At 48.8% G+C, this 25,967-nt stretch overlaps 1 protein-coding gene across 1 annotated transcript in view; it reads right to left on the reverse strand.

Moving 5' to 3' along the window:
- Positions 1-1,117: 1,117 nt before the first annotated feature.
- Positions 1,118-25,967, reverse strand: part of LOC142316972 (uncharacterized) — a 47,606-nt gene continuing 22,756 nt past the window's right edge. Inside the window, exons 3-13 of the mRNA XM_075352805.1 lie at positions 18,055-18,366; positions 11,240-11,293; positions 11,013-11,151; positions 4,750-5,036; positions 3,927-4,125; positions 3,730-3,834; positions 3,518-3,645; positions 3,236-3,442; positions 3,050-3,136; positions 1,840-2,117; positions 1,118-1,697 (exon numbers count right to left, since the gene is read on the reverse strand). Of these exons, the coding sequence (XP_075208920.1) occupies positions 1,123-1,697; positions 1,840-2,117; positions 3,050-3,136; positions 3,236-3,442; positions 3,518-3,645; positions 3,730-3,834; positions 3,927-4,125; positions 4,750-5,036; positions 11,013-11,151; positions 11,240-11,293; positions 18,055-18,366 (2,371 nt within the window). The 3' untranslated portion in view covers positions 1,118-1,122. The remainder of the gene's footprint in view (positions 1,698-1,839; positions 2,118-3,049; positions 3,137-3,235; positions 3,443-3,517; positions 3,646-3,729; positions 3,835-3,926; positions 4,126-4,749; positions 5,037-11,012; positions 11,152-11,239; positions 11,294-18,054; positions 18,367-25,967) is intronic.

Genomic DNA, 25,967 nt, shown 5'->3' on the forward strand with positions numbered 1-25,967 from the left:
CTGCTGCACGCAATGTTGATCGTAACCAGATCAAGCAACTGACAGAATCTATGGATGGTAGGCTGGTGAGTGTCATCATAAACAAAAGGTGGCTATTATTGGTCACTAATTTTTTGGGGTTTTGTTTTTGCATGTCAGAAATGTTTATTTCTAAATTTTGTGCGGTTATATTGGTTTACCTGGTGAAAATAAACAAGTGAGATGGGAATATATTGGGTTTTTATTAAGTTGCCTAATAATTCTGCACAGTAATAGTTACCTGCACAAACAGATATTCTCCTAAGATAGCCAAATCTAAAAATAAACCACTCCAACTTCCAAAAATATTAAGCTTTGATATCTAGTAGTCTTTTGGGTTGATTGAGAACATAGTTGTCGATCAATAATAAAATATAATCCTCTAAAATACAACTTGCCTAATAATTCTGCACAGAGTGTATTGATTGTATCATACCAAGTATCCATGTATGAAATGGTGATGTTTTGTGTTCTCGGATACTGTTTTGTCTTACAGTACACCCTTTGAGATACCTGCTCTCTATATATACCCTGCTTTGTACACCTCCTTGTATATATGATTTTCCTGAGGAAGGAGAGGGTTCTCTGAAACGCGTAGAAGTAAATTTCTGTTGACCTACTCCTGGATGCTTCTCTGACTACATCAGCATGGCAATCATACCCATTCTTTTCCTAGTATTTGCTGTTACATTCGGGGGCTGCTGCAACCGTCATTTTGGCCATTTCCAGTTGGTTGTGACGCACACAACCTGCCAAGGTGAACATTTCCAACATTTTTTTTTAAATCATTTTTCTCGGATAAAACCCCAGATTGCGCTTTTTTTCCTCCAGCTCACTGTATAACGTTATGACTAGAAAGGAATAGAGTAGATCATAAATACATGGCACAATATGTAAACTGTAGGACTGTTGACTTTTATGACTTATTTCCTGTGGTAGCGTGTAAGGTCGTTGGACATGTTATGAAGAATGTATTTGGACGGTCTTGTGTGGCCAGCACCGGGCTCCCTCTTGTAAAGTAGACGTTACACCCCTGTGTATGTGTGTGGCCACGGTCAAGTCAAATGGTCGCCATGAAACACTTGAAGCTTCTCCAAATTCATTCTACTTCATTCCATAATTGAAGAATAGTTCTGTCCCCGGTTTGAGGTCTGATTTAGCAATAAAAAGTATTGATGGGGTGTCGTCATCAACTATATATTTAAGGAGAGGAATCAGATTATCTTTTTTGCATGAATGGTTAATCTTCCTTCCAAATGTTGAAGACATGTCCGGGTGACAACTGCAAGGAGCCTCCCTGGCATCCAAACACCATGACTTTTCACCACTCTTAAAAAAATACATATAGCATTCATTATCACGCACAGTTTCCTGTAAACGTTCGGCCTCTTCTCCTTCTCTAAGAACTCCATGGAAATCACAAACAATTTCCCCTGTTTTAAAACCATGAGTGGTGTAAAGTGTTTGATCTTTGTATGGATCATCTGTAATTAGTAGGCCTTTCCAGTCTTGTGATTGCACCAAAGCTCGAAGCTTGTCACTGTGGTCTTTATGCTCTTTTCTTGGTCGAGGTTTCCATGCACGTTGGACATCTTCTAGGCCAGGTACATTGAGGTACCAACGCTGTGTTTTCACATAACTATTCAGATCTTCAAAGTTGGGGATTTGCTTGAAATGCTCTACAAGAAAAAAATACTGTAAAATATTCGGCAAACCTACAATATTCAGGAAGCTCATCCCATGGAATACAATGCCATCAACTAGACGGCTTTCTAATTAAAATGAGGGGGGTGGAGGGGGGACAAAAAACCCAAAACTTACCAGCAACATCTAAAACCCTTAAATTATATTGCTTCCGCCTCCATTTATCCCGACAGTACTGTGCAAAACGCTCAGTGTACCGCCTGCAGGTGGGAAGGGACGGTGGTTCGTGGTGCAGGCCTACAGGGTACTTATTCAACAGTCTGCTGTAATGAAACTCTTTTTGAGCCTTGCCGGTCTGTCTATTTGTCTCTTCCTCGTCGGTTTTTTCCTCGTCGGTTTCTTCCTCGTCGGTCTGGCCTTCATTGCTTTCTTCTCCTCTGATGCTAATGGAACTTCTGTAAAGTTAAAAAGACAGATGGCCAGTTATAATAAACTAAAAATGGTGTTGTTCCCTACTGGAATACTTAAAAGGGAACCTGTCAAGTCCAATATCCACCCAGAACCACTAGCAGTTCTGGGTGCATATTGCTAATCCCTGCCTAACGATCCCTGTATACACTAGCATAGAGATATTTAGAAAAAGTATTTCTAATTATCTTTTATCGTATGCTAATGAGCACAGGGACTAGTGCCCCGGGCGTTAGTTCCCCTGGCTAGTTGGCCCCATTGGCAGGTTATTACGCCTCTGTGGGCGTGCGAACATGCTAATGAATACCCAGCATCAGAGGATGATCTCACTCACCTCTCCGCTGCCATCGCCGCCCAATGCTGGATTTCGGCTCAGTGCGCATGACCCCGGACTTCCGGTCATGTGCCCTACTTCAGTATGAAGCCAGGACGCATACACCCGGCTTCATAGTGCGCATGACCAAACTCCGGGGTCATGCGCGCTGAGCCAAAATCCAGTGTCGGGCAGCGATCTCAGCGGAGAGGTGAGTGAGATCATCCTCTCATGCTGTGCATTCATTAGCACGTTAGCACACCCACAGGGGCCCACAGGGTCATACCAACATGCTAATGGAGCCAAATAGGCAGGGGAACTAATGCCCAGGGGACTAGTCCCCTCTCTCATTAGCATAAAATATAAGATCTTTAGAAATACTTTTCCTAAAGATTGCTTTATCTATGCGAGTGTATACAGGGACTGTTAGGCAGGGATTAGCAATATGCACTGGAACTGCTCATAGTTCTGGGTGCATATTGGACTTGACAGGTTCCCTTTAACCAATTTTTTGGTACTAATCTTACACTACAAGGCATCAGTAAACTTTAAAGCTATGAAAAGATGGATGTTGGGATGCCTTTGGGATAAAGCTAGTTCTCATACCCCGTGTCTTCCATCTCTTCCCCATCAGTCTGTCCCTCACTGCTTTCTTCTTCTTCTCTGATCCTCCTTCTCTTGGGCTTTGTAGATCTGTGAAGTTAAAGACAGGTAAATTATAAACTGAAAAAACTCTCATGCTCTGAACAGATGGATGTTGAGGATGCCTGTGGATAAAGTTAGGTCTCCTACCCGGAGGTTCCTGCTGGATTTTCTCCCTTCTGCGTAGTCAGTATTAACATTCCTGCAGCCAGTTGAGATGTGTTGACGTTGTCTGGTCGTTGGTCATAGAGCACATATGCGTTAGCCAAATCTCCATCCGCCTGTGAGAGACTTTCTTCAGCCCAATTTTTGAAGACTTTTATTGCCATCTTCCATGATATTATGGGCAGCTGATACCTGAGGATAAAAACATTTGTTAGCCTTGGTAAATGCTTGGCAGATAAGACAATGAGGGCCTCATTTAACACTTACTTCTCGTGAAAGCGCTCCATGTCTTGGCTGCAGTTCATGATTCGTTGTCCATTGGAGGACACAAGGAATTGAGGCACCGTATTTCCATGCTTAGTCAGCCTTATCTTCTCAAAGTATGTACGGAAATACTGTCAAAGGGTAAGATTGTGTTACAGATATAATTGCCAATGACAGAAATCTGAACATACAGCACCATGTGTTTTAACACTCACCTGCTCATCCTCATCCTGCAGTATAACAATATTTTTTTCAGTCTTTATAACAGTGACTACCTGTCCTTTGAGCTTTAATTGCTTCCGCTCAATCCATTCTTTTACCTATTAGAGGAGGAACATAGAAAAGACATAAGATGTGGTGAAGCAACATATCTGTCAGCAATACGCCACGTTGGCCATTATAAGAAGCCTACCATTAGATTTTGGGCTGCAGATGGCGTACGTAGATGCTTATATACAAGGATAGCCTGGAGGTAGTAACAGGCCAGGGTCTTCTCTTTGTCACCCAGCTCCTTATTCAGTTGTGCTCTTTGGAACATGTTGGTCACGTGCGGTTTGGCCACTGTCAACACTTTGCAGCAATCAGCCATGGAGAGAGGCGCGGGATCCAAACTGTGGGTGATAAAAGGTGTTACAGCTCAATTTTTTTTATTAGCCCATGAGGTATATTAGGAATTCTTTGTTTCCATCACTCCACAGATTTTATTTCCAAAGCCGGTTTTACACATCCGGCATTTATCCGCTTTGCCGGATCCATCACATTCCAGTACAGTGCAATACAGTACAATGGCATGGCGGCAACCTCCGGTCACATGCTGCAATGTGACTGGAGGTTGCCGCGATGCCATTGTACTGTATTGCACTGTACTGAAGTTTGACGGATCCAGTAAAGAGGCAAAATGCCGGATGTGTGAACCGGGCTAAGCTTTCATTTTACTGAACCCATAATGGAGCAAGAAAATGGACCCTTACTCCATGTGCGAGCATGACCTCACTTTACCAAGTATACGATGTTTTGAATTGATTGGATAACATGAAAATAATGGCGGGGGGGGAAATTGCCCAATCTGCTAAGAGCTAAACATTACTTTGCTGCCATGCACGGATGGAACACAAGTAATAATTAAATCTAGACTCCTTATGATAAATCCACCTTTTCCATGTTTTATGGCATTTTCCATTCCCATGATAGTACAGATTGATATTGCTGCTGTAGTCTAAACGTGAGCGTCTCACCTCCTCTTCCTGCCCTTAGGAAGCTTCTTTTCCATGACCTTTAGAGTCTCCTCAAAGGGATTAACGGCATCTTTTGTTTCGTCGTCAATATCATTGGGGTAGTCGTCCGAGAGCACAAAATGTGTAAAAGTCCGCAGGTGACCAATATGCTTTCTAATTGTTTCTTCCTTCGTCTTCAACATTTCAAGTGTACGGAAATACTTTTTGGTCACCTTCAAGTCCTTTATAAAGTCCACAGTGATCTCATCCGGATTTACAAAATAGAGGAAGCGGGAAACGTTTTGTATCTACAATGGAGCACATACATTAGGGCTCACATCTGTAGGGATTCATTAAATACATGCAAACGTATAAAAAGGACATTTTTGTGTACTCATCGTAAAATGTCTTTCTTGGAGCCTTTCATTGGGGGACACAGACAGTGGGTTATATGGTGTCTCCAGGGGAGGCTTGACACTAGGTTTAAAAAAGTGTTAGCTCCTCCTCCCACAGCATATAACCCCAGCTAGGCGGGAACTAGCTCAGTTTGGTGTAAAAGCAGTAGGAGAAGGACAACCAAAACCACAAGGGCGGGAGCTGTGTCCCCCAATGAAAGGCTCCAAGAAAGACATTTTACGGTGAGTACACAAAATGTCCTTTCCTTTGTCGCCTTTTCATTGGGGGACACAGACAGTGGGACGTCCCAAAGCAGTCCCTGGGTGGGAACTGAACTATTAACAGTGTATAACATCAGACTAAGAGCTGACTAACGACTGCAACTGCAGGGAACACATATCAAAACACTGTCAAGAAACGAGCAGTGGCCACTTATAAATGGGCCACTGCCGCCTGAAGGACGTGTCTTCCAAGAGCAGCATCCGTGGATGCATGCGTATGCACTCTGTAGAATTTTGTGAACGTGTGCACACTGGACCAGGTAGCGGCCTTGCAAAGTTGGGCCGCCGAAGCCTGATGGCGGATAGCCCAGGAGGCACCCACTGCTTGTGTAGAGTGGGCCCGCACAGATTGAGGGGGAACGGCACCTCGTGCTTTGTATGCCTCACAGATGGCAGTCCTGATCCATCGAGAAATCGTGGATTTAGACGCCGGATTGCCCTTCTTGTGTCCTACTGGGAGGACGAGGAGGGCATCGGACTTGCGCAACGGCGCTGTTCTGGAGGTGTAGATCCTCAAAGCCCTGACAAGATCAGGAGTGTGAAGGGCTTTTTCAAAGGAGTGGACTGGGACCGGGCAGAATGACGGCAACACAATGTCCTCGTTCAAGTGGAAGGAGGATACGACCTTCGGAAGGAAGGCGTGGGAAGGTCGAAGGACCACTTTATCATGATGGAATATCAGATAAGGTGAGCGACAGGACAGAGCTGCCAGTTCGGACACTCGCCTGATAAAGATAATAACGACTAAAAAGGCAACTTTCCAAGACAGCCGTTGAAGAGAGATTTCTCTCTAGGGTTCGAAAGGAGGAAGTTGAAGGACTCCCAAAACCAGATTCAGATCCCAGGGATCTAAGGGGTGGCGATAAGGAGGGACCAAATGCGCTACCCCTTGAAGATAGGTACGGACCTGAGGGCGAGAAGCCAGCTGCTTCTGGGGGAAAAGGGGGAAAAAAAAAAAAAAAAAAAAAAAAAAAAAAATCGACAAGGCAGCAACTTGTTCTTTAAGGGTACTGAGAGCAAGACCCGAGTCCAGACCGTCTTGCAGAAAAGCAAGAACATTAGGAATTGAAAAGGTCAGGGGCGACCGATTATGACGGTCACACCAGGAAAGATAGGTCTTACAGGTCCTGTGGTAAATGCTGGCGGAGGAAGGCTTCCGAGCATTAAGCATGGTATGAACTACCCTGGAAGAAAGACCCGATTTGGCTAGAATCAGGGATTCAAGCGCCACGCCGTCAAATGCAGTTGTGCTGTATTCTGGTGGAATATTAGCCCTTGCGACAGAAGATCCGGGCGGTCGGGAAGACGCCAGGGAGTGTCGCTGAGAAGTTGGAGGAGCTCTGGATACCAGGCTCTCCTGGGCCAGTCCGGGGCCTCCGCTTTGATTTTCTTGATTACGCTCGGAATGAGAGGAAACGGAGGGAAGATGTAGGGCAGGCGAAACTGCGACCATGGAAAGACTAGAGCGTCGGAGCCGAGCGCTAGCGGGTCTCTCGACCGAGATATGAAGAGACGTATTTTGGCATTCATTCGAGACGCCATGAGGTCCACATCCGGGAGTCCCCAGTGAAGAGTGATCTGATGGAACACTTCGTCGTGGAGGGACCATTCCCCTGCCGCTAGACCTTGCCTGCTGAGAAAGTCTGTGGCCCAGTTGTCTACCCCTGGGATATGGACAGCTGAAATAATGGGGATGTGCTTCTCTGCCCAAAGAAGAATCCTGGATACTTCCTTCATGGCCGCCTTGCTGCGAATTCCTCCCTGACGGTTGATGTAAGCCACGGCCGTGGCATTGTCCGACTGGATCCAAACAGGGAGGCCCAATAGTAAGGGTTGAAAATTCTGAAGGGCCACAAATATGGCTCTGATCTCCAGAACATTGATGTGCAACGAGCGCTCGGAAGGAGACCAGCGTCCCTGAACAGTGTGGTGGAGAAACACCGCCCCCCAGCCTATCAGGCTGGCATCTGTCGTGACTACCTGCCAGTGGACCGGGCGGAAGGACTTCCCTTGAGATAGGGATGAGGCTTGAGTCCACCAGACAAGGGAGCTGAGCGCAGACCGAGATTGGCGGACTGACCGGTCCAGGAAAGCTGGATTCTTGTCCCAGGAGGATAGGAGATCCAGTTGTAGAGGGCGCAGATGGAATTCGGCAAAGGACACGGCTTCTATGACTGCCACCATCTTGCCTAACACTCTCATTCCATTCCGAAGGGATGTGTGACGGCAACAGCGGAGTGATTGGGCGGCCCGGATCAGGGAAGACCTCTTGTCCCCTGGAAGAAAAACCCGGGACTGAGCCGTGTCTATCAGCATACCTAAAAAGGTGATGCGCTGATGAGGAATGAGGGATGACTTGTTGAAGTTGATAAGCCACCCTAGCCTTGACAGCGTGTCTAGGCAAATCTGCACGCTTTCTGAGCAAACGTGAAGAGAGCTCCCTTGGACAAGAAGGTCGTCCAAATAGGGAACGACCAGGATGCCTCTGGGGTGTAAAATGGACATGACGGCCGCCATGACCTTTGTGAAGACCCGAGGCGCAGTGGCCAGCCCAAAGGGGAGGGCCCTGAATTGGAAATGACGGTGTCCTACGGCAAAGCAAAGGAACCGTTGATGAGAGACACATATGGGAATGTGTAAACAAGCATCTTTAACGTCTATGGAAGCTAGGAATTCTCCAGGTTCCATGGCGGCTAGCACTGCTCTCAGTGATTCCATTCGGAAAGTTCGAATCCGTACGAATTTGTTCAGCCGTTTGAGGTCCAAGATAGGGCGGACAGAGCCATCTTTTTTGGGAACGACAAAAAGGTTTGAATAGAAACCTTTGCTACGCTGTTCCAGGGGCACTGGAATGATAACATTTGCTTTCTGTAAAGAGGCTATGGCCTGAAATAAGGCCTGGCTTTGCGTTTTGGACTTTGGAAGACAAGAACGCAGAAACCTGTTGGCCGGTAGGGAATGGAAATCGATCTTGTAACCTACTGTGACGATTTCTCGAACCCAAGCATCGTGACTGTGGTCTAGCCAGATATCCCGAAAAAGCAGAAGCCGCCTTCCAACAGGAGTCGGATCTGAGGGATACCTGGCGTCATGCTGAGGGGGTCTGTACAGAGCGAGGTCCTTTGGGTTTAGATTGCTTGGAGTGGGAACGCCAAGAAGAGCCCCTTGAGGGACCGGATCCTTGATCTGAGCGTTGGGACGGTCCTTGGGCTGATGGTTTTTGGGAGGCAGGCCGAAAGGGCTGCCTGCGCAAAGAAGATTTTTTGAAATTTCTGGCTACAGGCCGCTTTTGTGGTAGAATGGTACTTTTACCACCCGTCGCCTCAGATATGAGTTTGTCCAGGGATTCACCAAACAGACGAAGACCCTGGAAGGGAAGTGTGGACAGGGACTTCTTGGAGGCACTGTCCGCATTCCATATTTTTAGCCATAGAACCCTGCGGGCGAAGACAGCATTGGCTGCCGTTAGGGCTGACCAGCTAGTTGCATCTAGGGAGCCGTGAAGAAAATAATTAGAGGCTAGAGAGAACAAATCAAGAATCTCAAGAGCCTCGGGAGGAATATTGCAAGGGTGAAGCAACTTGCGCAGGTTCCAATTCCACACGCTCATAGCTCTTGCCACCCATGTCATGGCAAACACGGGGCGCAGAGAGGAGCCCGAAGCCTGGAAAATAGATTTGACCGCAGCCTCAACTGCGCGGTCGGACAAGTCCTTGAGAGACGCGTTGTCTGAAGCAGACATAACCGTGTGTTTAGCCAGTCTGGATACTGGCGGATCCACAACGGGGGGTACCGACCAGGGCTTAACCATTTCCGGAGGAAAGGGATAAGCGAATGAAGAGGAGGATTTTTTATTAAACCTCCTATCAGGGTGATCCCACCGTTTAGATATGATTTGATGAAAAATCGGATCCTGGGCAAAGGACTTAGGAGGCTTCTTGGCTCGCTTGATTGCCGACTGAGAAGTCGGGTCCGAGGGCTGATCAGAAATCGACAGAGAGTGATTGACAGCCGCTATTAAAGTGTCTTCCATATGCCTAGACTCAGAAGGGACATCTGAATCAGAGTCAGAGTCTCGGGAATCGTGACTACTAAAGGTCACCGAGCCTGAGTCAGACTGACCATCGGGTAAGTCAGACGAGGCGGAGCGGTCGCAATGGCGCCTTTTGGAGACAGCCTTTTTACGTACTGGGGATGATACACCAGACGAAGGCGGGCTCCTCTGAGGGAGCTAAGCCGGGGGGAGGCTGCGGGAGCCTGTGGAAGGCTGGGATATCTGAGCGGCCAGGTCATCTAACCTTTTAGACATCAGAAGAGCCCATGCAGGGATAGCCTCCTCAGACGGGGGTGCTGCCTGAATGGTGGCCGGGGCCGAACACACAGACTGCACGACCCCCTGGTCCGGCAACGCCTGTTGTGACACTGTAGTAGGGGCATCGCAGCCCCGGCAGAGTGGATAGCTTCGACCATTGGGAAACGAGCTTCCACAGGTGGTACAAGCATAGTACAGGTCCATAGAAGATGTCTGGGAAGCTTTATCACCCTTGCAGTTACGCATGTCAGCAACAAACGTACAATTAGTACTGTGAGCCTCTAGCAGTATTACACTACTGTGGGTGAGGAGCTACTAGCAGTATTAGAAAGGGACTGCTATACAGAGCTGGTATATACCAATAGTAAAGTGGAATACACTGCCAAACAGTCGGTATATACCTGCAGGTACAGTCAGTATATACCGCTAAAAGCTGATATACACCGCCAGCCAGCAGGCACACACCGCTAGAAAGACAGCGATATACCACTGAGCAGAGCGGTATATAGTGCTGCAGAGATGCAGAGCCAAGGAGGCGATCTCACCCGTGTCTGCTCCCGACATGTAATGGCATCCAGTGTTCTCTGGCAGCATGGAGGGGAGAGACGGCCCACTAGAGGGAGCGGCTTCTGGAGCAGTGGAGGGGGCGTTGCTAAGAATGCAGGCCGAAGCCAGGAGCTAAATTTATGATGCTTCCCCGGGAACACGGCCTGCATCGCCCCACCGGCGCCTCCTCAGGCGGCGGTTGGATGCAGGGGACGGATACATGTCGTCTCCCTACCTGCTCGTGCTCCGTCTGAAGACGCGTCGGTCCTGGGATGCGGAGATCTCGGGGACGCATCTTCGGCTCAAGGCTAGCAGGTACTCGGTTCTGCCTAGCCCTCTGTAGCTACCTTTGTTAGGTGCTTCCAGGGAGCCTGGAGGGGTACGCAGACCCGACCACTTGGGCGCGAGGGAAGACTGACGGCTTTTGCACGCCAGGTTTCCTCTGCCCGTAAGCGGGGGGAACGAGGGTGAGCACACCCTGGTATTGCCCCATAGTCAAAAATAGAATAAAATCACAAAGAAAAAGAAATAAACAAAAAACATGAGCTGGCCTGTGGCTCAGGCCAGACGTGTCAGCCTCCCTGCTGACACTAAAAAGAACTGAGCTAGTTCCCGCCTAGCTGGGGTTATATGCTGTGGGAGGAGGAGCTAACTCTTTTTTAAACCTAGTGTCAAGCCTCCCCTGGAGACAACATATAACCCACGGTCTGTGTCCCCCGATGAAAAGGCGAGAAAGGAATCACACTTACCATAGGTTCTATGGTTGTTTCTGCACATTTTTCCTTCAAATACTTTTTAAAGCTGACTAAAATTGGGGATTGCAAGTCGTGCTTCTGGTGAAGTCCGGACACAGTTAACCTTCTCCGCAGGGGCATATTGGCACTTGAACTGGAAGAGGCAGGAAAATATTGGTGTTATTACCGACACCACTCTTCCCTTACTATAACGCTGTTACAAATGTTTTTATAGTTCTTACCTCGCTGCTTCGAGCACATTAGGAAGACTTCTCGGGTCTTCATCTTCAGATAGCCTAAAGAAGACAAGCAAAATCTGCATGAATTCATTTATAAATGAGATTAAGAACATATATAACTGTGTAGACTAATGTGATGGTTGGTCAAGGCCCTTTAGGGGTTGCAGGGCATTATCGTGGCAGCCATCTTAGTTTTGGCCCAAGAACCTTCAATTGCAGAGGGGGTCATGAGACACTGGATTTAGGAGTAGAATTTCATAAGAAAGGACATTTGTAGAACATATTGTAAATGAATAAGTGTTACATGGGCAAAACTAAGCCAGAGCAATGTCCAAAAAGAAATGAAATCATCAGTACTCGATAATGGTTGCATGCAGTGAAAAAGAAAAAAAAAAAAAGACAGCATCAATCAATTTTTGATGAAAGTCTACCCTTTAATAGCGTTCAATTAACCCCTTTTTAATTACGTTTCTTAGGCTTCATCTAAGATGGCTGCCATAGAGATGGCCAACAGGCACTACTAGTTCTACAGGGTCTGCCCCCACCCACCTAAGTGTTCTACATCATTACATTATTATATCTGTTTTAAAGGGAACCAATTACCAGGATTTTCGTATATAACCCTAAAGCCAGTACTATACTGGCACTATCAGGCTGATTCTATACATACAGTGCTATACTGGCACTATCAGGCTGATTCTATACATACGGTGCTATACTGGCACTATCAGGCTGATTCTATACATACAGGGCTATACTGGCACTATCAGGCTGATTCTATAAATACAGTGCTATACTGGCACTATCAGTCTGAGTCTATACATACAGTGCTATACTGGCACTATCAGTCTGAGTCTATACATACGGTGCTATACTGGCACTATCAGGCTGATTCTATACATACAGTGCTATACTGGCACTATCAGGCTGAGTCTATACAGACCTGTAGTGGTCAGCTCGGATGTTTATGTTTTGAAATCCAAGAAAGTAAAGTTTATTAAATCATCAGCTTCTTGAGTGACAGCAGCTGAAGATCAGATAATATCTGGGGGGGATTCATAGCTATCCCCTCTCCCTGTTAGAATTAGCATAAGTATTATACAATTGATTTACTTTGATTTGCAGGACCTGTGTGAGGTCATACCCATGTGACCATCTGGTCATATGGGTATGATTTCACCACAGGTCCTGCAAGTCAAAGTAAATCAATTGTATAATACTTATGCTAATTCTAACAGGGAGAGGGGATAGCTATGAAGGAGGGACGATGTGACAAACCCCCTGCAGGAACGTGCGTACCTGTGGAAGTCTGGCTAGGCGCTTCTGAAAAAACACAGAGAGCGCAGAGACTTGTCCCTTAAGGGAGCCGAGCGACAAACCCTTTTCCAATCCGGATTGAAGGAAGGACAGAAAAGTGGGCAAGGCAAATGGCCAGGGAGAAAAACCCTGAGCAGAGCACCACGACAGGAAAATCTTCCACGTCCTGTGGTAGATCTTGGCGGACGTTGGTTTCCTAGCCTGTCTCATAGTGGCAATGACCTCTTGGGATAACCCTGAAGACGCTAGGATCCAGGACTCAATGGCCACACAGTCAGGTTGAGGGCCGCAGAATTCAGATGGAAAAACGGCCCTTGAGACAGCAAGTCTGGTCGGTCTGGTAGTGCCCACGGTTGGCTGACCGTGAGATGCCACAGATCCGGGTACCACGACCTCCTCGGCCAGTCTGGAGCGACGAGGATGGCGCGGCGGCAGTCGGCCCTGATCTTGCGTAACACTCTGGGCAACAGTGCCAGAGGAGGAAACACATAAGGGAGTTGAAACTGCGACCAATCCTGAACTAAGGCGTCTGCCGCCAGAGCTCTGTGATCTTGAGACCGTGCCATGAATGTCGGGACCTTGTTGTTGTGCCGGGACGCCATTAGGTCGACGTCCGGCATGCCCCAGCGGCAACAGATCTCCTGAAACACGTCCGGGTGAAGGGACCATTCCCCTGCGTCCATGCCCTGGCGACTGAGAAAGTCTGCTTCCCAGTTTTCTACGCCCGGGATGTGAACTGCGGATATGGTGGAGGCTGTGGCTTCCACCCACAGCAGAATCCGCCGGACTTCCTGGAAGGCTTGTCGACTGCGTGTCCCGCCTTGGTGGTTGATGTATGCCACCGCTGTGGAGTTGTCCGACTGAATTCGGATCTGTTTGCCTTCCAGCCACGGCTGGAACGCCTTTAGGGCAAGATACACTGCCCTTATCTCCAGAACATTGATCTGAAGGGAGGACTCTGTCTGAGTCCAAGTACCCTGAGCCCTGTGGTGGAGAAAGACCGCTCCCCACCCTGACAGGCTCGCGTCCGTCGTGACCACCGCCCAGGATGGGGGCAGGAAGGATTTCCCCTTCGACAGAGAAGTGGGGAGAAGCCACCACTGAAGGGAAGCCTTGGCTGCCCGCGAAAGGGAGATGTTCCTGTCGAGGGACGTCGACTTCCTGTCCCATATGCGGAGAATGTCCCATTGAAGTGGGCGCAGATGAAACTGCGCAAAAGGAACTGCCTCCATTGCTGCCACCATCTTCCCTAGGAAGTGCATGAGGCGCCTCAGGGGGTGTGACTGGCCTTGAAGGAGAGATTGCACCCCTGTCTGTAGTGAACGCTGTTTGTTCAGCGGAAGCTTCACTATCGCTGAGAGAGTATGAAACTCCATGCCAAGATATATGTCAGTGATTGGACCGGTGTCAGATTTGACTTTGGAAAATTGATGATCCACCCGAAACTCTGGAGAGTCTCCAGAGCGATGTTCAGGCTGTGTTGGCATGCCCCTTGAGAGGGTGCCTTGACAAGCAGATCGTCTAAGTAAGGGATCACCGAGTGTCCCTGAGAGTGTAGGATTGCCACCACTGTTGCCATAACCTTGGTGAAGACCCGTGGGGCTGTCGCCAGGCCAAAAGGCAGTGCCACGAACTGAAGGTGTTCGTCCCCTATGGCGAAACGCAGGAAGCGCTGATGCTCTGGTGCAATCGGTACGTGGAGATAAGCATCTTTGATGTCGATTGATGCTAGCAAGTCTCCTTGGGACATTGAGGCGATGACGGAGCGGAGCGATTCCATCCGGAACCGCCTGGTTTTCACATGCTTGTTGAGGAGTTTTAGGTCCAGAACAGGACGGAAGGATCCGTCCTTTTTTGGCACCACGAACAAGTTGGAGTAAAAACCGTGACCCCGTTGCTGAGGAGGAACAGGGATCACCACTCCTTCCGCCTTCAGAGTGCACACCGCCTGCAGAAGAGCATCGGCTCTTTCGGGGGCGGAGATGTTCTGAAGAAACCTATCTATCCTGTAACCTTGAGATAGAATGTCTCTCACCCATCGGTCTTTTACCTGTGGCAGCCAGGCGTCGCAAAAGCGGGAGAGCCTGCCACCGACCGAGGATGCGGTGTGAGGAGGCCGAAAGTCATGAGGAGGCCGCTTTGGGAGCGGTTCCTCCGGCGGTCTTTTTAGGACGTGACTTAGACCGCCATGAATCGGAGTTCCTCTGATCTTTCTGAGGCCTTTTGGACGAGGAGAATTGAGACCTGCCCGCGGTCCGAAAGGACCGAAACCTCGATTGTACCTTCCGTGGTTGAGGTCTGTTTGGTTTGGACTGGGGTAAGGATGAGTCCTTTCCCTTGGATTGTTTAATGATTTCATCCAATCGCTCACCAAACAAGCGGTCGCCAGCCAATGGCAAACCGGTTAAGAACTTTTTGGAAGCAGAGTCTGCCTTCCATTCACGTAGCCACATGGCCCTGCGGACTACCACCGAATTGGCGGATGCTACCGCCGTACGGCTCGCAGAGTCCAGTATAGCATTAATGGCGTAGGACGCAAACGCCGACGCCTGAGAGGTTAAGGACACCACTTGCGGGGCAGATGTACGTGTGACTGTATTAATCTGCGCCTGACAAGCTGAGATAGCTTGGAGTGCCCATACGGCTGCGAATGCTGGAGCAAAAGACGCGCCGATAGCCTCATAGATGGATTTCAACCATAGTTCCATCTGTCTGTCAGTGGCATCTTTGAGCGAAGCCCCATCTTCCACTGCAACTATGGATCTAGCCGCCAGTCTGGAGATTGGAGGATCCACCTTAGGACACTGAGTCCAGCCCTTGACAACATCAGGGGGGAAGGGATAACATGTATCCTTAAGGCGCTTGGAAAAACGCTTATCTGGACAGTCTCGGTTTTTCTGGACTGCTTCTCTGAAGTCAGAGTGATCCAGAAACGTACTCAATGTACGCTTGGGAAATCTGAAACGGAATTTCTCCTGAGAAGCTGACTCCTCAATTGTAGGAGCTGGGGGAGAAATATCCAACACCTGATTGATGGTCGCTATAAGGTCATTCACTACAGCGTCACCTTCAGGTGTATCAAGGTTGAGAGCGGCTTCAGGATCAGAATCCTGATCTGTTACCTCCGCTTCATCCTCCAGAGAGTCCTGCTGAGACCCTGAACAGTGTGATGAGGTGGAGGGGATTTCCCAGCGACCCCGCTTGGGCGGCCTGGGACTGCGGTCCGTGTCAGAGACCTCACCCTGGGACCTATGGGTCACCCCAGGGGCACTTTGCTGTTCCAACTGAGGGGGACCAGGGGTCAAAGATTGAACAGTGCCCGGGGCCTGTGTTACCGGCCTGGACTGCAAGGCTTCTAGTATTTTAGCAGACCATTTATCCATACTCTCAGACAGTTTGTCAGCAAAAGCTGCAAACTCCGTCCCTGTCACCTGGACAGTGGTAGCAGGTGGTTCCACCTGGGCCACCAGTAGCAGAGGCTCCGGCTGAGTAAGTGCCACAGGGGCCGAGCATTGCACACAATGAGGGTCGGTGGAACCTGCCGGTAGTATAGCTGCACATGAGGTACAGGTTGCAAAGTACGCCTGTGCTTTGGCACCCTTGCTTTTTGCGGACGACATGCTGTTGTCTCCTCTGAGAACAATCCAGGAGGGTATATAGCCAAAAATCAACAGAGCGACCGTACAGTGCAAATGTATAGCCTAAAAGCCTATATATATATATATATATATATATATATATATATATATATATATATATATATATATATATATATATATATATATATATATATATATATATATATATATATATATATATATATATATATATATATATATATATATATATACACACACACACACTTCGGCACTCAGTGGGGCCAGCACCACAGGTGCTGCTTACCGACCGCTCAGAGCGGTTGTGTGATCACCAGATTCCCTGCCTGGGTCTCCCTGTGTTGTCTCTCCTCTCCAGCGTCTGAATCGCTGACAGGAATGGCTGCCGGCGTTCTGTGGGGAGGAGGGGACCGTGGGCGTGCCCAAGAAAGTGCGGGAATCTAGTGCCCCAGTGTACTGAGTGAGGGGGGAGGAGGATACTATGTATGCTCCAGCCCTCAGCGCTGACGATGTGTGCAGCGTCCCGCCCTTCCCCTGACTGGCAGGCCTGTGGGCGGGAATATGCGATCTAGGCCGCAGAAGCCGGGGACTAAAGTTATAAGCGCGGCCGGCAATAAGCGCGGCCGCGTGGTAGTCCCCGGCGCACTAACACACCCAGCAGTGCTGTAATGTGTATGGCACAAGCGCTCCATGCGCGGTCCCCACGGGGACACAGAGTACCTCACAGTAGCAGGGCCTTGTCCCTGACGATACCCAGCTCCTTCCAGCAGATTCCCAGGGGCTGCGGAGGGAGCACGGTCCCAGTGCCTGGAGACCGATCCGGTTCCCACTTCACCCAGAGCCCATTAAGGGATGGGGAAGGAAAACAGCATGTGGCTCCTGCCTGTGTACCCGCAATGGGTACCTCAACCTTAACAACACCGCCGACAAAGTGGGGTGAGAAGGGAGCATGCTGGGGGCCCTGTTATGGGCCCTCTTTTCTTCCATCCGACATAGTTAGCAGCTGCTGCTGACTAAGCTGTGGAGCTATGCGTGGATGTCAGCCTCCTTTGCACAAAGCATAAAAACTGAGGAGCCCGTGATGCACGGGGGGGGTGTATAGGCAGAAGGGGAGGGGCTTTACACTTTTAGTGTAATACTTTGTGTGGCCTCCGGAGGCATAGCTATACACCCAAGTGTCTGGGTCTCCCAATGGAGCGACAAAGAAATTACACATATTTGGTATCACCGCGTTCAGAAATGCCCAATCTATCAAAATATATAATCAATTAATCTGATTGGTAAACGGCATAGCGGCAAAAAAATTCCAAATGCCTAAATTATGTTTTTTGGTCGCCACAAATTTTGCACAAAACGCAATAACAGGCGATCAAAACGTAACATCTGCGCAAAACTGGTATTTTTAATAACATCAGCTCAAGATACAAAAAATAAGCCATCACTGAGCCATAGATCCGGGTTGTGGAAAATGGCACAAAGGTGGGCCACTTTTTTTGGACAAACGTTTGATTTTTTTTTAACCCCTTACATGTTAACCTACGAACTCGTACCGACCTAAGGCAACACACCAACACGTCAGTTTTACCATGTAGTGAGCGCGGTCAATAAAATATCCCAAAAACAATCATGCAATGACACTTTTTTGCAATTTTTCCACACTGGGAATTTTTTTTTGCCGTTTCTCAGTACACTATATGGTAAAACGTATGGTTTAATTTTAAAGTACAACTTATCCCGTAAAAATCAAGCCCTCATACGGCAAGACTGACGGAAAAAATAACGACTCTCGGAAGAAGGTGAGGAAAAAAAAAAAACAAACAACGAAAAACGGCCAGTGGTGAATATGTTGGAAAACCCTGAAATATTGTAAAGAGGCATACATACTGTTCAGGCTTATCTGTCACGATGCAGCCGCAACGCTCCAAGAAGTCCACGAAGAAGTCCTGGGGATTTTCAAATTGGCTGTTTTCACACTTCAGGGCGTCATATGGCACGACACTCAGGGATTGCACCATCTTGTGCAGGTTGTCTTTTGCAGTGTCCACTTCATTCCTAATCTCGGCTTCTGGAGAGGTTTTCATGCAGGCCCGCTTAAGATGCCTCCGCAGGTTCTCATGAAATTTCATGCAGCGTCTGCAGAGGAGGTTTGCTTTTATGCTTTTTTTTTGAAGATGCCATTTTCTATGGTTTGATGTTCTGGAGAAATCAATGTGAAAATCCAAAAAATGTTATTTTCCAAAGTTCAGTTGGGAAATTGCAATAAGCGTTGTCTCAAAATGAACAAGACTAAACTGTTTAATGTTACGGAGAGCGGCCGAAAAAACACAACAAAAAAAGAATTAAAAGGTGCGACTCATCAATCCATAATTCAGCCTGAATGGAGACTGCTCAATCCTGTACATCAAGAGTCATTTGTATTCATAGGTGGATTATAATGAGGGCAATCTGGGCTACCGCCCGGGGCCTGAGGCTCCAGGGGGCCCATTCAGGGCAGTTAGTAATGAGGGCAATTTGGCCAGTTGTTCGAAGCCTGAGACTCAGGGAGGTCCATGCCCAGATTGCCCTCATCCATTATCAGCGCTGCGCCGGGTCGGGAGCGATCCTGCTGCAGAGTATAAGCAGCGGAGCCGAAGGAATCCTCCTGTTGCTAGAATGTATTTGCTCCTGTGAGGTGATGATGTCACCAGAAGGGGTGGAGCTTCCTCCTCCAGCGCGGGAGCTATGATCACTGACCGGCGTGTATTGTGGCTGCTGAAGAGGCTGAGGTTTCTGGAAGAACTGAGAGGACTGGGGGGCTGCACCATGGAGCGAGGGGCTTCATACACAAGAGTAAGGGTGAGTAATGTGAGGAGGTGTTTGTTTTTTGGGGGTCGCAGTATAACTGGATTTTCCAACATGGGCCTACATATTAAAGGGAACCTGTTGTCAGGGCAAAAAAGCAGCAGCCTGTGTGAGCTATAAACCCCTTCCTACACATCCCTGTGTTGTAATATTGTGTAATATGAAAGTAATAAAATAACTTTTTATTACTTACATATTCCCTATGTAAATGAGCAGGGTCTGTGGCCCCATGGGCGTCTCATCGTCCTGTGGGCGTGATACCATGGATTTACATCAGCGACGTCGCAGTCAGCTCCTTCAGAATCTTGTGCGTTCGCTTACCATTCTTGCTGCCTCATCCTGGTGTTTGCATGTCGGCTTCTGACGCGCACTGCACATGCTCAGAAGACTCCTGTGGTTCCCGTCATGCGCAGTGTGCGTCAGAAACCGACCAGCAAACACCAGGATGAGGCAGCAAGAATGGTAAGCGCGCACGCGAGATTCTGAGGAAGCATGTAAGTAATAAAACATATTTTATTACTTTCATATTATACAATATTACAAGAAAGGGATGGGTAGGAAGAGGTTAATAGCTCACACAGGCTCCTGCTTGTAGGTTATAACGCTTTTTTTACCTGACAGGTTCCCTTTAAGGATTGTACAGTATGGGCCTGCATAATGGGGGATTGTACAGTATGAGCCTGCATAATGGGGGATTGCACAGTATGAGCCTGCATATTGAGGGGTTGCACAGTATGGGCCTGCATATTAAGGATTGTACAGTATGGGACTTCATATTGGGGGATTGTACAGTGGAATATTTGGAAAATAGACCCCTCAAGGAATTTATCTAGATGTTTGGTGAGTACCCTGAACCCCCAGGTGCTTCACAGAATTTTATAACGTTGAGCCATGAAAATAAAAAAAATCAAATTTTACCACAAACTTGTTACTTCAACCAGGTAGCTTTTTTTTTCACAAGAGTAACAGGAAAAAAATTCAGCATAAAATTTATTGTGCAATTTCTCCCGAGTTTGGCGATACCTAATATGTGGTGGAAATCAACTGTTTGGGCACACGGCAGGGCTCGGAAGGGAAGGAGTGCCATTTGACTGCAAAATTGGCTGAAATCAATAGCCTATACAGTGAAGCTCCCCAACATGTGGCCACATTTTGGAAATTAGACCCCTCATGGAATTTATCTAGATGTTTGGTGAGTACCCTGAACCCCCCGGTGCTTCACAGAAGTTTATAATGTTGAGCCGTGAAAATAAAAAAAAAATACATTTGTACCACAAAATTGTTACTTCAATCAGATAGCTTTTTTGTTTTTACAAGAGTAAAAGGAAAAAATTCAGCATAAAATGTATTGTGCAATTTCTCCTGAGTATGCTTATACCTTATGTGTGGTGGAAATCAACTGTTTGGGTACATGGCAGGGCTCAGAAGGGAAGGAGCGCCATTTGACTGCACAACTGGCTGGAATCATTAGCGGACGCTATGTCGCATTTGGAAAGCCCCTAAGGTGCCTAAACAGTGGAGGTCACCCACAAGTGACCCCATTCTGGAAACAAGACACCTCAAGGCTTTTATCTTGGTGTATAGTGAGCATTTTGAATCCACAAGTACTTCATAGAATTTGATAAGCTTAGGTTGCCATATTGAAAATTTTCAATTTTTTCACAAAAATGTTGCTTTAGCATAAACTTTCTCACTTTTTCAAGAGGCAACAACAAAAAGTGGACCCCGCAGGTTGTTATCCAATTTCTTATGAGTGCAGGGATACCCCATATGTGGCCAAAAATCTCTGTTGGATAAATGGGAGGGCTTGGAAGGGAAGGAGCACCATTTGAATTTTGGAAAAGTTTAAATAAATTGCGGGCACCATGTCACATTTGCAGGGCCCCTTGGGTTCCTATACAGCAGTAAACCCCCACAAGTGACCCCATTTTGGAAACTGGACCCCTCAAGGATTTTATTCAGGAGTATAGTAAGCATTTTCAATCCACAGGAACTTCACAAAAATGTTGCTGTAGCAACAAATTTCTCACTTTTAGGCTATGTGGCCATGATCCAGCGACACGGCCTCAATGACACTGCACCCACACTCCCCGGGTTCACAGCAGCAGTGTGCGAGCAGCCAGCCAGGGTTTCTGAAAGCAGGAAACTGGCTGACAGCCACTCTCTGCGCATGCGACCAGCGCTACAGAGGAAAAGGAGGGATCACGGGGATCGCAGAGGCTAAGGTACCGGGGAACACCGGGGGGGGGGGGGGGTGACCTGGCAGGGCCTGGGGAAGAGTTTTCTGTCGCATCAGTCATGACACATGCGACAGAAATCAGAAAAAGAGGATGAATGCGGCCGGCGCGCTAATGTGCGCGACACCATCTTGGATTATGGAGGGTGGGTTGTGGGTCATGGGGGCACTTTAGCGACACCGGGGGGCCAGGGAGGAGATTTATCTACCAGGTGACAGGTTGATCATGTCAGATAGGAGATAAATCATTTTTTACCGGCGCTGTTGTCGGGGCGGCGGGGCGCTGCGCTCGCTAACGCTTGGGTCCGGCGCTGCTGCTGCTCGGTGGCTCGAGCGGTGGGCCGGATCCGGGGACTCGAGTGGCGCTCCTCGCCCGTGAGTGAAAAGGGGGTGGTTTGTTTGGGGATTTAGTCCGTGACGCCACCCACGGGTTGTGGTGAAGATGGGCACCAGCGCTGCAGGTGACGGGGATCCCGGGAGTGATGGTAGGGAGCAGCTGGGATGTTGTTCTCCCCCTCCGTGTGTAGGGGTTGGTGGTCCCGGGGCCCGGTGGTGTGACGGGGAGGCAGGGTTGGTGAGGTGCAGGGGCAGCGCGGCGCGGTGCCGGATGGCACTGGAGTACTCACTCGGCAACAAATGCACGAAGTCTCCGGTAAACCACACGGCTGGATGAACGGGTCCCGCAGCCGGCTGCAGTGTCTCTCCCCGGACAGGTGATGGTGGCTGTTTTTCCCTGCACCTTTGTGTACTGTGTTGACTCCGATGGCTTCCCAACGGTAGTCCGCTCCCCGGCGTATAGGTGCCGGAGGAGCCCGTTTTGCCCGCAGGCGCTGGCCCTTGGATGTCTAGCCTGTGGCGGTGGCTTTATATCCTCACGGTGCGGACGGTTGCCTTCTGACGGGACTTGGGTAGTTAGGAAACCCCTGGGGTTCCTGTCACACTCGGATTTGACTACTGTCGGCCGCTCTAAGCCTGGTCGGGGTCCGATGGCCCTGCCTGTGTGCTTAGCTTCACTCCATTCCCCGGTCCGGTACCGGCGGGCCGATGCCCGACCCCGGTCCTTATGGCTCTGCGGAGTTCCACCAACTCCTGCAGACGGCCACCACCGTCTGCCAACCTTGCTGTCAGTGCCTGGGCTCCAACCCAGACACTCGCAGTTCGTGACCTCTCACTTTCACCTCCTAAACTGATCTGCTCCTTTTTCCCGCCTCCAAGCCTGTGAACTCCTCGGTGGGTGGGGCCAACCACCTGGCTCCACCCCACCTGGTGTGGACATCAGGCCCTGGAGGGAGGCAACAAGGATTTTTGTCTGACTAATGTAACTGTCTGGGGGGGTGGGTGTGTGTGTGTGTTTTGTCTGTGGCCACCTGGCTAGTCCAGGGCGCCACACTGTCATTAACTGTAACGTGATCATCAGTATACGGTGTATACCGGTTATCACGTGAGCGGGGACTGGAAAAAAACGGCCTGAATCATGATCTCCAGGGTCTCAGCTACCCCGGTAGCTGAAATCCCGGAGATTTTCCGTCGCTGTGGGGCGCTACAGGCTTTTTTTGGCATGACGTCTCAAAGCGTCATTACAGTTCAAGTACCCTGTTTTTCCGACGTCTTGAGATGTTAGGCAGTCGTTATGGGGTTAAACTGAAGGGAATATTTATTAATTAATGGATGTTTTTTAGGTTATAGTTTCGCCAACTATTTTTCAGAAAGTATCTGTTTCAGGTGTAAGATGATGGACCCGTCACATGACCTGTGTGTAGGGATGGGGGGGGCCATAGATCCAGAACAGCCCGGGGCCCTGGTTACTCTTAATCCGCCCCTGTTTGTATTCACCTAACTACTATTCTGCTAATAAGATAATAGAGGCCGCAGCTCCTCTGGAGTCAGACAGATATTTACCACCAGGTATGAGTTACCAGTAATTCAGCCCATGAGATTAAAGTCACAATGGAGACTGCTGTATATTAAGATTCACCTATTTAGATGCAAAACCTCTATTGTACTACAGCAAATAAGAGAAGCTACAGTAAAGTCTACAGCGAGGACAGCCTACAGCGAGGACAGCCTACAGCGAGGACAGCCTACAGCGAGGACAGCCTACAGCGAGGACAGCCTACAGCGAGGACAGCCTACAGCGAGGACAGCCTACAGCGAGGACAGCCTACAGCGAGGACAGCCTACAGCGAGGACAGCCTACAGAGAGGACAGCCTACAGAGAGGACAGCCTACAGAGAGGACAGCCTACAGAGAGGACAGCCTACAGAGAGGACAGTCTACAGCGAGGACAGTCTACAGCGAGCAACGTCTACAGCGAGCAACGTCTACAGCGAGCAACGTCTACAGCGAGCAACGTCTACAGCGAGCAACGTCTACAGCGAGCAACGTCTACAGCGAGCAACGTCTACAGCGAGCAACGTCTACAGCGAGCAACGTCTACAGCGAGCAACGTCTACAGCGAGCAACGTCTACAGCGAGCAACGTCTACAGCGAGCAACGTCTACAGCGAGCAACGTCTACAGCGAGCAACGTCTACAGCGAGCAACGTCTACAGCGAGCAACGTCTACAGCGAGCAACGTCTACAGCGAGCAACGTCTACAGCGAGCAACGTCTACAGCGAGCAACGTCTACAGCGAGCAACGTCTACAGCGAGCAACGTCTACAGCGAGCAACGTCTACAGCGAGCAACGTCTACAGCGAGCAACGTCTACAGCGAGCAACGTCTACAGCGAGCAACGTCTACAGCGAGCAACGTCTACAGCGAGCAACGTCTACAGCGAGCAACGTCTACAGCGAGCAACGTCTACAGCGAGCAACGTCTACAGCGAGCAACGTCTACAGCGAGCAACGTCTACAGCGAGCAACGTCTACAGCGAGCAACGTCTACAGAGAGCAACGTCTACAGAGAGCAACGTCTACAGAGAGCAACGTCTACAGAGAGCAACGTCTACAGCTTCATGAGAATAGACTACAACTAAAGTGCACATTGTCTGAAAAAATAATTATATTGGAGTGTAATTATCAAAACTACTAATGCCCCAACAATTGACATGCTGCAGATTTTCTTCTACACCAAATCTGCAAGGAATTAAAAATAACAAAACAAAAAACGAAAACCATGCGTACAGGGCCTCTGTTTTAATTCACAAGCTGTTGGTTGCCCTGACTGCTAAATCACACTAAAAACCTATATACCTAATAAGGTGCATTTATCAAAACTCTACCAGTAAGGCACATCAGTGGCAACAATTTTGGGATTTGTTGGTCCTGTGAATTGATCAGGGGCATGAATTTGTTAAAGACTAAAGTAGTCTTTCCTGGGATTGATAATGGTGTGGTTGGACATTGTGGCTCGTCTTACATGGAGGTACGTGAGATCAATAGAGCGGATTAGTAAGCACGGATAAAACTCAACAAGATCATGGGGCGCATTGTGGTAAAAAAAATAGTGGTTAAAGGCACAGAACGGTCAGTTATTTATGCGACAAGATGGTGGACATCTCAATGCTATAGGCACAGATTTGTGGTTGTTGGGTTTGCAATATGGCATCGAACAAGCCATGTGGGTTTGGCGGGTCTGGGCCACGTAAGGTGTCACATGGCCAGGGTTGGCGGGGATAGGTCCAGCTCAGAGGCTGGTTTCAGTGGTTTTGTCCTGGTGGCAGGCATTCATTGGTGGCTTGTGGCACAGGCAGTGTTCACTTATGGGAGTAGGTCCTGCAAGTTTGGGGTATTAATAAGGGGATGTTAATACCTTACCCCTGGACTGGTAGCTAGGGCCAGGGGATACGTTTTCCTCTGGATTAGACCGATCACATGTTATTTATGCTCTTGATGTCTGAATGTTAGATTGGTTTAAAGAGGGGGGGGGGGGGCGGGGAGCTTAACTCACCACCAAGTACCTTCAGTGGCAGTCTGAGTACACTCAGTCCTTTCTGGGGCTTTTAGAGACTTATTTGTTAGGAGCATTCTCTCCTCACATTCCTCTGCTTTGCATACGCCCTCTTTGCTTCTGTGAGCTAATATAAATCCCTTTGTGTCAGGGCTCTCATGTAAAGGTACCGTCACACTAAGCGACGCTCCAGCGATCCCACCAGCAACCTGACCTGGCAGGGATCGCTGGAGCGTCGCTACACGGGTTGCTGGTGAGCTGTCAAACAGGCAGATCTCACCAGCAGCCAGTGACCAGCCCCGAGCCAGCAGCGACGCGTGGAAGCGATGCTGCGCTTGGTAACTAAGGTAAATGTCGGGTAACCAACCCAATATTTACCTTGGTTACCAGCGCACACTGCTTAGCGCTGGCTCCCTGCACTCCTAGCCAGAGTACACATCGGGTTAATTACCCGATGTGTAGTCTGGCTATGTGTGCAGGGAGCCGGCACTGGCAGCGTGAGAGCGGGGAACTCTGGTAACGAAGGTAAATATCGGGTAACCAAGGAAAGGGCTTCTTGGTTACCCGATGTGTACCTTGGTTACCAGTGTCCGCAGAAGCCGGCTCCCTGCACATTCAGTTGTTGTTCTGTCGCTGTCACACACAGCGATCTGTGCTTCACAGCGGGAGAGCAACAACTAAAAAAATGGTCCAGGACATTCAGCAACAACCAACGACCTCACAGCAGGGGCCAGGTTGTTGCTGGATGTCACACACAGCGACATCGCTAGCAAGTTGTGCCTCAGCAGTGATGTTGCTAGCGATGTTGCTTAGTGAGACGTGGCCTTTAC

The sequence above is a fragment of the Anomaloglossus baeobatrachus genome, chromosome 6 (genome assembly GCF_048569485.1).
Source record: "Anomaloglossus baeobatrachus isolate aAnoBae1 chromosome 6, aAnoBae1.hap1, whole genome shotgun sequence".
Lineage (NCBI taxonomy): Eukaryota > Metazoa > Chordata > Amphibia > Anura > Aromobatidae > Anomaloglossus > Anomaloglossus baeobatrachus.